The sequence below is a fragment of the Pteropus medius genome, unplaced genomic scaffold (genome assembly GCF_902729225.1).
Source record: "Pteropus medius unplaced genomic scaffold, Ma_sr-lr_union100, whole genome shotgun sequence".
Taxonomy (NCBI): Eukaryota; Metazoa; Chordata; class Mammalia; order Chiroptera; family Pteropodidae; genus Pteropus; species Pteropus medius.
Genome location: NW_024350319.1, coordinates 17243359 through 17257338, shown reverse-complemented (window position 1 = coordinate 17257338; position 13980 = coordinate 17243359). Strand labels below are relative to the sequence as shown.

At 35.4% G+C, this 13980-nt stretch overlaps 1 protein-coding gene across 1 annotated transcript in view; it reads right to left on the bottom strand.

Moving 5' to 3' along the window:
* CLCA1 (chloride channel accessory 1) overlaps window positions 1–13693 on the bottom strand; it is a 29203-nt gene extending 15510 nt beyond the window's left edge. The window contains exons 1-5 of the mRNA XM_039838737.1: window positions 13141–13693; window positions 8384–8524; window positions 8082–8229; window positions 5621–5726; window positions 1362–1539 (exon numbers count right to left, since the gene is read on the bottom strand). Of these exons, the coding sequence (XP_039694671.1) occupies window positions 1362–1539; window positions 5621–5726; window positions 8082–8229; window positions 8384–8524; window positions 13141–13356 (789 nt within the window). The 5' untranslated portion in view covers window positions 13357–13693. The remainder of the gene's footprint in view (window positions 1–1361; window positions 1540–5620; window positions 5727–8081; window positions 8230–8383; window positions 8525–13140) is intronic.
* Between the last annotated feature and the right edge of the window lie 287 nt (window positions 13694–13980).

The following is a 13980-nucleotide window of genomic DNA, read 5'->3' as shown; positions in this document are numbered from 1 at the left end:
CTGTCAATCCACCTATGCCAGAAACTTGTCTCAGTAAATTTTACTTCCTCACAACTTAGTCTAGTGTCTGACACATAATAAAAGCTCAATATGTTATTTTCGAGTAATCTTAATCAATCTGCACATCGGGTTTTTTTTTTAATCTACAAAACTCAAGAATTACATAAGAATATGTGCAGTAGGATCAATACTAACACAGCCAATAAGTGATAGTTTCTTCCGCTTTCTTAAGCATTTATATCCCTAGCATTTGGGGGTTTAAAAAAGAGGCACAGTATACAAAGAAGGTATAACCTAGTCCCTCCTCTCAATGACTTTCCAGTATTATCATTCAATTAAAAATCTTAAATATTTGGAATTTTAGTAATTTAGAAAATAATCAGTTATAAAACATTTATTTTTCTCTTTGCATTTTTCAGAATGTTTTGATAGTGTCTCCATATTATCATTATGGCTACTTTTTAGCAAGGGAATCTGAAAAAAATTTGTGTAAACGAATTTTCATTGTGCATAAAATTTAACTCTGTAATTAACTTAAAACATATATTCTGGGACCCCTCTTGGGAGTTTCTGAATAAGTCTGGAAATGGACTGCAAAGCCAGACTGAAGGATGGGCCTGGAACCAGGGTACACCACATTTTTAAAACTTGTGCCACATTGTTATTGACAGACTCTTGCAAGTTACTTCACCCTCTACTCAAAAAGGAAAACATAATTTATGTTGACGGGAAGATAAGAGGGACTCCACATTAACGTCAGTTAACTGATGCACTTAATCTTTGTGCAAATTTGCTGATATATATTTATATATAGCATTAATCAGGATAACTTGTCAAAGGTATCTTATGGCCAGTTGGTCATTTAAAAAACATTAAGAAATATTTAAAGCTATTAAAACTGTGTACAAACTCCATAAGGGAACCAACACTCTTAAAATGATAGAGAATTTCACCTAATGACCAAAGGCAAGTATACAGTCTGAAAAGAGATCTCTGAAAGTTAAATTAAAGATTACTAATCGTGTCCTTATTGACTAATTAAAGGAAGTGCCGGATCCTCCTGGATAAATTTCTTATTTAACTAAAAAGTTTTGTGCTTGTCTGCCTTTAAAAACATTTGAAGTAATTCTAAGCACTTAAATTGTAAGCTAGTTGGAGGGAGATGGTGGAGAAGCAAGACTTAAAGATGGGGAAGGGAAAGATAAGACTTTATCCCTGATTTTGTTCTCCTAGCTTGTGCCGCAGAGAATCAGTTGCTCACTGATGAGTTCCTAAAATTTGATCCTCTCTTGCAGCATCTGGGGATAAAAAAATCTCATTAAATTCTTAAGTGTCAAGAAAAAAAAAAAGAAGGTACTTACAGAATTAATACTTTGTGAAAACATTATAGAAGCCTTCTCCATCTGCTCTTTATCAGGTATGAACTCACATTCTTTTCCATACAGCCCTGTTGCTCTGTTAGGTCTGCACGGTGTGGTAACACAGCTGCCTCCCTGACATTTATTTACTGCATTTTTACCGGTAATAGCTGCTGAACATCTGAAAATATATTAAAGTTAGATGTTTAGGTGATGTAATCATTTCAAGGCTTGGTCAGGTTCTACAGATGGCCTTGTTTGATTTCCTCTCACAATTCAAGAAACAAGTACATCCCCTTAAATAGCAAAATTATTAAGTTTTCATCAGAGTCATTTCTGTATGAAAGAAAATATTTGAGAGGTTCCCAAATTGGTATCGGAATTTGTTTCTATGCAGCAGAAAAGCTATGTCTGTCTTATGGCTACTGTTAGAATTAATAAGAATCAAAGTCCTGAGACACCTCCTAGTCTAGTCTCCTCATCCTTGGAAAATCAGGAGTCCTCTTTTGTTTTCCTTAAAAGGCTAACTGACATTTCCTGTTGTTGTTGTTGTTGTTTTTCCCTAATTAGTTCGTCATACAGTTCTATATGTTTATAGGTATTTTAGATTTTTCTTTATATTATATGTATATGAGATTTGTTGCTATCATAAATGAAACGATTTTCCCCCACATCTTATTTTTTAGTATATAGATAATATATTAACACTAGAAAATTTAGGAAATATTAAAAAAAAAAACAACTATGTCCCACAATTAGCAATAAACTATTGTTAACATGTTGAAGCATTTGCTTCTCTATGTATCAGCATAACATGGCACATATAGCTTTGCTTCATACTTTTAAACAATTCAGTATGTTAGTATAATTAAAATTTTAATATATTATTATAATTCATATAATTCTTTCAAAATGTGATTTTAATAATTTCATGTTTGACACTATAATATAAATTTACTAAATTTATTTAATTTGATTTCCCTGCAACTCATCAGTAATAAAAATAAAACTTCAAGAATAAATACAATTTCACATAAAATTTTGACTCAGTTTCCAATTTTCCTACATGATTGTTTTCTGGACTAAATGATCACATCTAAAAGTCTGAATATTTTAAAGACTATTAATACAGCTTATTCTATCATTCCCCTTAAAATGAGTTTTTAAACCCGAAGTTACTGGACCAAGAAATACAAAATATTTTAGAGATTTGATATATGTGTCACCAAATTGCTTTTCAGAAAAGTTGGACCAATTTATGCTTCTAACAACCCGCTGTGGGAGCTTTCATCCCACTGACAGTAATTTAGTAGGTAATAAATGATTCTCATCTGTGTCAATTTGCACGTTTTTGATTACCAGTGTCTAAACATTTTTATATGTTTATTGGCTGTTTTTATTTCTTCTTTTCTGAATTATTTATTCTTCTCTCATGTATATTTCTTTATTATGATATTATTGTTTTTCTACTGGTTTTCAAAAGTTTTTCATGTTTTATAATACTAAGCTTTAAAAAGCCTGTTTTTAACAATTTTTGCAAATATCTTTTTCTGTTTTTTACCTTTTTACTTAGTTTATGTTTGATTTGTGTGCAACAAAATTTTTAATTAATATGTAGCCAAATGTATTATTCTTTGGTTACATCAATTTCCAATTCTTGAATGCATAGAAAGACCTTCATTATATAGAAGTGCGATATTTATTAATATTCTTTTAGTTGTCATTATGGTTTTGATTTTTAGATTTAGTGAGTCTATCCATTTGGAAGAGAATCTGTTAATGTTTTCCCCCTCACGGCTAAAAATTGTCCTGATATTTAAGAGATCCTTCTTTTCCTCATAGATCTGTAATCCTAGCTGTATTAAATAGTAAACTATTATATATATATATATATATATATATATATATATATATATATATATATATCTGTCGGTTCACATAGTTTTAAATAGTTTTATTGTATATTTAGATTACAATAAGTAAAAATCTTCTTTATTATTATTCTTTTTTAAAAAATGTTCTTAGCTACTATCTACTGAATAAATTCTGGGATTTTAAATATGAGGTAAAAATGAATGGTCTTTTGACTAGTTTCATAAAACTTATATATTCATTTGGGTTGCATTTACATCTTTCATGAATTGAAAATCTCACAATTTATTTTGCTTTTCCTTTACATCCTTTAGAAGGATTTTATAGTTTTCTTCAAATATGACTTTCATATTTCTTAGATTGTTATACTTCATTATACCTTTAATTACTGTCTTGAATGGAGTATTCTTTCAATTATATTTTTGAACTAGTTATTGGTAATATAGAGGAAAGAAATTTGAATATTCATTTTGTATCTAGTCACCTTATTGACCTCCCTTGTCAATTTTCTATTTATTTCCTTGGGTTTTCTAAGTGGACCACGTATCATCTGCGTAAAAGCAATTTTCTCTCTTCCTTTCCAGTAGCTGCTTTTTTTTTTGGTTTTACATCCCCAGTTTCATATGTTATTGCATTGGGTACAACTTTCTAAACAATGTTAGATAACTGTGCTGATTATAGCCATCTTTGTGTTATTCCTGTTAATGTCTCTACTTCTTTATTAAATACGAGATAGGCTGTCGGCTTTCAAGTAATGTTCTGTATCATATTAAGGAAGTAACCTTCTATTGTGGGCAGTACTGTCATTTTTATGATTGCTTCTAGGCCTTAAAAATAATTTAAAAAACTGGAAGATAAGAAGCAATAAATACTATTAATATGTTACAATAAAATTTCTCTTTAAGAGACATAGTAATTACGCCAACTTTGCTAATATTATCTGTGGAAGAACATGATGTATACATAGATATTTCTAGACTATCTCTAGAAAGGGATATATATTAATCAGCTTTTCTCTTGAGAGAATATACAGTCTCTAACTATATGGTAGCTTAGAAAAGAGAAGTGGGAAAGATAAATGTCAGGTTCAGAGTGGCATCCATTGGCTGAGATTTGAAAGGTCAGTTTAACGTATGATCACATCAGGGAAGTTACCCTGCTGTGGACTTTGTAATGTATCGAGAACAAGCCAAAGGGATCTGGTACACTATGCATGGCTCTAGAAGGTACATAGTGTCTATGCCTGAAATGATATAATAATGAGGAAAAATATAATGAAAGTGAACCAAATTGACAGAGTTTGAATGTAGTGAAGAAAGAGAGCAGTGGAGAGCAGTAATGTTCCTGTGGGAAAGTGGGAAGCCAAGGCTGAGCTCTGAGCCCCGTGCGACTCCCCTTAAAAACAAGTACCAAATGAAGATGGTAACCACACATCTCCTTAAAGAAGCAAAAGTGGAGAGGGGCGTTGTCCCAACTTCTAGTCTTTAAAAAGAGATTGTTTTTTAACTCAGGCATAAATGTGCAAAGTTATCAAATTCTTTTTGAGAATCTATTGGAATAGTCATTTATTTTTCTTCTTTACTCAATATACTATATTAATTACTTACCTAATACCACAGAATTTTCAGATTTCAAGAAGACATCCTACTTGGCACCGGTGTGTTTGTTATTCCTTTAATTCTGCCAGATGTCATTTACCGTTCTCTTATTTAAAATCTGTATGGAAAGCTGTATCTACAGAATTTTTTTTCATGCCATCTGTCAGGTTTTAGTATCTGAGTTGTGCTAGCTTTTTAAAATAAATTGGAAAGTTTCCTATCTTTTATGTTTGTACTAAGGCAGTTTATGTTCACTGAAACTGTTGGTTGCAAGAACTTCCCCATAAAATAATGGCAGCCAAGAGTACTTTCCAAGTGTTCAGTTTGCTTTCTACTGACGCCATATAGAGTTTAATTCAAATTGGGAGAAGTTTTTTGTTTTAATATTTGGATTGTTTTTCAGGTAAGTTCCACAATCCCTCCCAGGCCATGCATTCTGACAAAGTCCACACAGATATCAATATGCCCTCAAGGCACTGAAGAGCCACTATTAGCTTTGTTTATGTCACTGATTCTGATACAGAAAGATGGAGTCACTGAACATAGCACCTGTGAGTTTTTTTATAGTCATACACACAAAGAGGCAAATGATTTGTAGCTGCAGAGTAGGGAATTCAGCTAATTGAAGTACTTGCAAATTGAACAAAAGTGGTAGTTTTGTGGAAATCTGATACAGGAGGCACTATGAATGAGAGTAGAGAATAAGACGGAAGACTGACATTTTTAAAGTAATCAAGAAAAAGTTGGTTGTGTTTTAAAATAGTTTGGGAAAAGTTGTCAAAACATCCATACCTTACTGCTTTGTTTTTCCCATTAGATAAGTAGAATTTCTGGTCATTATTGTATTCATCAAAGACTCCCCATCGTAGATGAGCCCATTCATGGACAAATGCCCTTCCTGCAAGAAAATAGTTTAAACACCTGATTACAATAAGAATGGTAAAATTACCTCGGCACATTGAGAGAAAGTAATTCTTCTGAACTTTTTTTATGCTTTCTATGTTAACTCTTTAGAGTTTTGATTTCCTTAGAAAGGAAAAATCTAACATGACAAATGTGCATTTCTGAAAAATATGACTACTTCTTTTAGCTCACCTGATGCTAACGAGGTACCTAGTAAATACCAGAATGTTATTCATATACAAAGATGAAACAATTGCCCTGTCCTCACATAGCTAGCTCATGGTCTAATGGATGACACACACCATCAGATAACTAAAATCCTTAGCAGTGCTGGTGTGATGACGGAGGTCAGCACACACTGCTATGGGAGTTGGAGGCATCGATAGGGCAGCCAGGGCAGCATCCCCAATAGGACCTTCTCCTTTATGGCTCATTTCTGATTAAACTTCAAGGCCTGCTGACTCCACCTCTGCTCTTTGGCTCTGATCTATTCTCATCTTTCCAGTCTTATTACCACTTACTCCTGAATTGCTGCAATACCCACCTAACTGCCTGCCTTGTTTCCAGTCTTCAATGGCTCTGCTATGGTGTTTCAGGGTTAAGTGTGGCTCCTTAACATGGTATATAAGGTCCCTGATGATTCATGCTCTGCTTCTCTCTGCAGCCATATTTCTTGCTGTTCTTTGCCTACTTCCAAAACTCTATAATCACAATGAATTCTTGAACTCCTTTTACTTTCTAGAGTCACACCGTATTCTTTCTCATCTCTGGTCCTTTTCATATATATTTTTTTCCTCTTGGAATACTCTCTATCTATATCTGCCTGGATAAATGCTACTCTTCTTTCAAAATCAAGCTTATATCCACCTAGAAGCCCTGCCCAGACTAGGCCAGGTACCCCTCCTTTACAATATCATTATATTGCATAACTTATCATGTTATATTATCATTGCCAGTCTCTCACACTTGTCTCCATGAGGACAGGCACCAGGACTTCTTCATTGTCATGTCTGGGCACATAGTGTCTAGAACTTAATAGGCACTCAGTGAGTGTTAAATTTGGATGAATTAGTGACTAAGGTACAACTCAGTTTTTCTGGAATTTAAATTCCTAGGTAGACTGAATTTGGAGGGTTAGGTGAAAGGGTGCATACTGAAGAAGCTCTAGTATCTCACACTAAGGAATTTAGACTTTATTCTGTAAGTGCTAGGGAATAGTCGATGGGCTCCTAAAAGAAAGGGAAGGTTGTGAGGGAGCAGGAGTGGAGTCATAGTACATAAAGGAGAGATTATATAGGAATGACATGTGGTGACTATGATGGCTGGAGTGGGCTCAGGAGTGACATGGGGCAGTTAGGTAAATTAGTTCAACACATTAATTGAGCCATACATTGGGAATTTTCAGTTCCTGTTATGGAGGTGAAATGGAGTGCTGTAGAAAAACAAAGAGGTATGTTTGACGCCTCTTTCTGATAAGGTCCATAAGTACTCTGGTGTAGTTGGTGGTGCATGGAGGCACAAGGGCTCCATGTGTTTGTTTCCTCTGCTTTGCCTATTTAAATGAAGAAAATCTAGGTGGTTCTAATCTTTTTGAGATAATAAAGAAACCTAATACTAGTTATTAGTTAACTTAATTAGTTAATACTAATCCCATTTGATTATACTCGGAAAGTACATACTATATATACTACATTGCTTATTTATTTTAATATTTTCTCCAAAGATTGCTCTATATAGCTCATATGGGAATGACAAAGAGTTTATTTTGTGAAGAAAAAATTGGACTTTTTCTTTACAGGTTTTTGAGAGCTGAACTGCAAGGATAGTCTGTCTGCTGCTCAAAGTGTGGCCACGGTGAAGCAGTATCGGCATCACCTGGGAGCCTGTTAAAATGCAGATTCTTGAGTCCCAACCCACATAGACTTAATCATCATCTGCATTTTAACAATCTCATTTACTATTTGAATGTGCATCAAAATCTGAGAGCACTTTGAGTCTCACCATTTGGTTGCTACTAAGAGAATTGCAGGCAGAAAGTCTAATTTGTTCAGGTTTCTCCCCACAGATCCATAGAAACCTAACAGTACTATGATAAACAGTTCTTTCCTGATAGTAATGATTTCTAAAAATTAAAAATACTATTTTTACACATGTATGCAGAACATGAAGGAATTAAATTTCCAACTGAGAAATGTATTGTTCTGAATCCCTTTTTAAGTGAAAGTACATGCTGTAATAGTTTATTTGGCTTAAATGTGCTCACTCAGAAAGATAATGTTGTTTTGATATGCTTTTAATATGAAATTATTAAAATACGAGAAACAGCATAATATTTAATCTCTATACATACCTTGTGGTCCATATTGAGGCAACTTTTTTCCTGCTATAAAGTCAGGAGTGAAATGAATCCTTTCACCCTTTTCTCCACAATTTCCCATCTGTTCAGTATAGGGTTCATCATTACCTGGAGGATTAGATTCAGCAACTAGAACATCGGCCTGAAATTTAAGAAAAAAATTTGATCATTACAAAATTTCAGTATTCACACTGGAGTATTTTGAAACAATTTCACTTGGTTCTAGAATATTTTGATGAAAAAAATCTAAATCACAGAAGAAAAGTGAATTTGAAAAAAGAACTTGATATTCTCACATTTTTGAGGGTCTCAAGTTTTGGTCTCACATATTCAGGTTTTGTCTTCCATGTTTCAGGAATCAAAATGGCAACATTTTTAAAATAGAATCTTTTTTCTGTAGCTTCAAACAGATATGGAGATGCCTGAGTCACCATGTCCTGAGAAAAAAGAAAACATGCAGAGCAAGCACAATTATGACTGAATATAGATAAAGTTACCGATCATTCAAATTTACATCCATATTTCACATTAGAAAAAAACTAATTAATAAAGACCTATTATTTCTCAAGATTAGAAGAGGACATGTGGAAATACCTTTTATTAATAATAATAGCTAACCTTTTTTGAGCCCTAATCACCTGCTCTGTGCCACAGTGTAATTGTTGACATTGCACACTCCAGAGGCTGACACTAATCCTGGCTCCATCACTTCTTTTGGGACATCGGGCAATTTCCTTTAGCCTTCCTGAGTCTTGGTTACCCCATTTATAAAATGGAAAGTATTACAGCAGCTAGATCATAAGATTGTTGTGAGGATTGAATGAAGTCAAGAAACACTTGAAACCATGTTTACTTAGCAGAAATGCTTATGAAATGTTAGCTGTTAGTTTTATCTCATTTGATCCTTTGAGGACCAATAAACCTTTAAGGGAGAAACTAAAAATCAGAGAGTATAAATCTCAGTGTCTCACACTGAGTACTGGGAGAGAAACTCAAATTAAAATGAATATAACTTCGACATCTACTGATTCCTGTAATAATTTAGGGGCTAACTAAATGTTATTATAGTATTTATTTTTAGTATGGTACAAGTGTCAGATATAAAGAAGTAGCATGATTATATAATTTCTTTTCAAATTATACCTAACTGTGTTTCTCTATAATGAAAGAGCCACAGTGTTAAATTATAAGTGCTTCTGCAGATTACCTGAGATACATTATGACAAGATAGTAGAGAGGGTATTAAAAGAGATTTATTATTGAAAATGCATTGGGTCTACTAAGACTGAAAATCACTCACCACAAAAGCAAGTGTAGACAGAGGAAAGATGAGGGCTAAAGACTGACCCCAGAGAGCCACCAGGATTTAGAGATGGGAAGAGGAGAAATCAGCAAAGGAGACTCATCAGATGCAGCTGGTGCACAGGGAGGACATCAAAAGGCACGTGGTGAGGATGTTTCAGGAAGGAGTGATCATAGGTGTTCGACACTGCTGAGCAATCGAGGAGTGTGAGGATTAAGAACTGACCAAGTATTTGGCAACCTGGGTGAGCCATTTTAGTGGAATGGAGCCAAAAACTCCATATGAGTAATTCCAACTCATTGAAATTGAAAGCGGGAGGTGAGGAAGTAGAGGCAGTGAATAAAGACAACAGTTAGGTTTTTCTATAAATTAAAGGGGAATGGAGAAGTGAAGCAGTAGCTAAAGGCAGACTTCAGGGCAAGGGAGTTTTATTTTGTGTGCATGTTTTTTAAATGGGAACTATTATAGCATATGTATATGCTAATGGGGGAAAAAAAAACGATAATGCAAGAGAAAAAAGGGATAATTGCATGAGGAAAGTTTTTCTGGGAGCAGACCAGACTACTTAGACTCCACTGCCTAGTGGGGTTGGCCTGAGGAGCGTAACCAGTTCATCGCTATATAGAGAAGCTGTACTTGGGTCATTGATACAAGGGTGAATCTCCCTTTGCTACTTCTTAATGGAAAAAACTTGGAGAATTTATTTTCTTTCTCTGAGCCTCAGTTTCCCATCTATCAAATAGTAATAATAACGGCTGTGTTACTAGTTTTAAAAAGTTCTTGTAATGATTTGCATTTCCGTCTTCCAGAAAAGCCAGGTTTTTATTAATCCCTAGGAGATTTAACATTACATCATTTAAAAAAAAAACACTGAGTCAAAGTCATCAAAAAGTTGAAAATTAGTCATAAACTTTCTATGTTATTTTATTACAATTCGACTTGTGAAATGTGAATTTTCAGTGTCTCTCAGGAAGAATATTAAGCAGTATGAAATGCTCTTGTCTTCGTGTTTTTTTTTTTAAATTTTATTATTACTTTCAAGTATACAGTACATTGGTTAGACATTTATATAATTTATGAAACAATCCCGCTGATTGCTCTGTTTCTCCTCTGGCTCTCCACCTAGCCATTACATTAATGCTGACTGCATTCCCTATGCCATGCTCTCCATCTTCATGACCCTCCATCAACTACTAATTTGTACTTATTTAACCCTTCACCACTTTCTCCCAGCTTGCCAACCCCCCCTTGTCTTTCATGGTTTAATAGAAACATTAATAAGGGATCTTCACTTTAGAATCTGTTCCTGATTTTGAGAAGGTAACCTCATATCCAAATAGTCATTTAAAATTTTGAGGCTTACAGAAGTTGAGGATGACAGCTTATAGGGCTGGCTGGAAATTCCTTAATGACAGGGATGATATATTGTTCAGCACTGGATTCCTGGTACCTGACATAATGCAGATGCTCTGTAAATATTTGTTGGCTGAATGAACAAATGAATGAATGAATGAATGAAGTAGCAAGCTATCCAGAAGTACCAAGACAGGTAGTTTCCATCCATTGAGGAGACCTAGCACTAGCAGTACTCCCACTGAATATCGTGTGTGTGTGTGTGTGTGTGTGTGTGTGTGTGTGTCTTGAAAGACACACAGAGAGAGAGACAGAGAGCAGAGAGGGAGGGAGGGAGCGAGGGAGATTAAAGAGTTTCATCCTGACTCTCACTCCCTCATTTTATGAAATGAGCTCTCAGGGCTTCTACAAGTAGCACAAGAGCAGGCGCAGTGGATGCGACTGCCGCAGCGCCATCTGCTGGAGAAACATTGGGGGCTGTCCTGCAGAACCAAGTATTTAAGAGCTGACTTAGAGGCGTCCATCCCCACAAGGGCACCAGAGGGAGTCTCCCTTCAAAAGCAGTGAAGAATGGCGGGAAAGGCTGAAAAGCCCACTGTAAGATCCTTCAGTTCTGCATTAAGAAGGAGGAACTCACTTTTGTTAGCTACTCCGTTAGAAACTCTGAGCACACCGTTGCCCTTAACTCTTTAAGAGAAGGAAATGTGGAAACCAACTTATTTCACACCCAACTCATTTAGGACTCATATTATAAAGCCAATTTAATAATTGTTGTAAGAAGTACATTTCTCAGGAGGAAAACCCCCAAAGAGAGAGGTGAAAGCACTCTGAAATCTCTAAAGCACCATATAAATATGAATTACCATTGCCATCAGAGATAAAGAATTTATGCTCTCTTCTTAGCACCGTTCTTAACCCCACTGACTGTCTAGCCAGAGATAGAAACATGTTGGCCACGTTGTTCTCCCACACTTTCCGTGTCTGTTATTCCAAGTGGCTCCTTCATTTTTGCTTAGGCCATTTCAAAGTTTAGAGGCAATCAAAAACTCACTCGTTTTGAGTGTTGAGAGTTTTCAAAAGGTATGAATTTTCCTTTCATCAATGGCAATAATATCTGATAGTCTTCCAGTTAAACAAGTAAGCTTCCCCTCTTGCCTCAACTACTCAAATCTCTAACCCCAAACTCCTCTTGGTGGTAGAGATGGTTCTCTCTCCAAACTTCATCTTTCTGGCTTTGTTTCTGCTCAAAGCAAGGATCATTTGGTGGCAACCCTTGGGGCCCTTGCAATATTAACTTTTGAGCTCACATTCCGGAACTTTGCCCAGAATCAAGCCTCAGAAACAGTCTGTTTGGCTTGATTAAGAAAAACGAACCCTTTCCATCAAGAAGAATTAAAAGGGAGACTGGTGACTGATGGTTATGCTTACTATTTATTGAGCTTTTACTATGTACCAGCCACTATGCATGCATTTTTGAAGTTTTTTTAAAAATCTTTCAAGATAATTTTAAAGAACATGCAAAAATGTACAGTCCCCATATACCCTTCACCAAGCTTCCCTTATATGCATGCATTGTTAAATTTAATCCTCACAAAATTCCATGAGGAAGGTACTTATTATTATCCCCATTTTACAGACCGGTATTTTCCTCATTACACATTACTGCCTCTGCTTGTGCTATAACCAGATTCCAAGTTGATCATTCATAAGCCATTTTCCTCTTATTCTTATTTTTTGCTGTTGTGCACAACCTCTCTAATCCCTCCACCTTACAACAGGTAGACACCTCTGCCCAGAACAAGAAGCATCTTCTTTCCTAGTTTTTCCTTCCCCCACAGAAGTAACAAGTAAGATGAGGCCACTCAGCAACCTGAGAGAGTCCTCTGCACTAGGGCTGATAAAATGCAGTTTCCTCTCATTAAAAGGGTCAGGATTGTCAGAGATCCTGCATCCTGGGCTCCTATGTTAGGATCATAGAGAAGGGGGTTACGATTAGAATAAAAAGAGAATCTGATATGAACCAATAGTAAAATCAGGCAAAATCCTTTTTGCATTTTACAGTATCTGTCGATTGCAGCTGGCTTTGTCTTAGTGCAGAGCTGAATAATTTTAAATGAAATCATCCACTCTGTCAATAAATGTAGACATCATTTATTAAGCACCAACAATGTATGAAACTCTTAGTTATGTACATTGCATTTATTATCTTCTCTCTCAGAAGAATTCTAATGGTTAAGTGTTATGAGTTCTATTTTACAGCTGAAGAAACTGAGACTTAGACATAAAAAAATAACTTGCTAGTATCACGCAGCTGGAGTTAGAGAACTCACATTCACTCTATTACATTACACTCAATATTTTTTAAAGAAGCATGGCTAATTACCATTTTAAACTTACCTTTATATGTTGAATGAGTGTTTCATCTTCTGGCACATTAGGGTCAATTGCAATGACAATGCCTTCATAGCCATTATTATTCAGCTGAATGAGTGAATTGCTCAGGGACCCTTCCAGAAGGTGAAGGACCAAGATGAAAACAGAACTCTTAAATGACCCCATCGCTGTACATGTCCCTTTGATTATTCTCTTGAAAAATGTTGGTTTTAGAAGCATCTTTCTTTACCCTACTATATATAGACACACATTTTTCCAAGTTATCAGAAGTGGTTTATCACAGAACTTTAACCCATGACCCCAAATTGTTTCGCTATTGCGTTTGTCTCCAATATGAGGAACTGTAACAATACCTTAGTCTTAAGTTCTGTGTACTTTTAAATGTTTTATCTGAAAGGATCATTAGCCTTATCTTCACCTATGCCAGATGCTGTGAAAGAGGGTGGGGCGCCCACCTTCATTTCTCTGGAAGAACTCACAGGTGACAAGCAGCTTGACCATTGAAAGATGTTTACTTCAAATGTTTGCCTAGCTAGGTATACTGGCCCACCCAACACAACCCTCCACACCCTGCCTTTCTCAGTGGAGGCCTGGCTGTTCTGTGTATTCAATAAGTATATTCATTAAGTGTAAACAATATATCCAGTTATCTCTCATGGTGGTCACTATTTTTATCCTCATTGATCTTGACATAACCTCCATACTTCTTGGTGCTCCCTTAGACAATCCACTTGTACAAAAAGCATTAGCAAGCAGCATAGATATTGTTGAATATTTTATACTGGAGAGAAAAGGTAAAAATTTATATCTCACTGTGCAAAGCAAACCTCTTCAAGTTTCCTC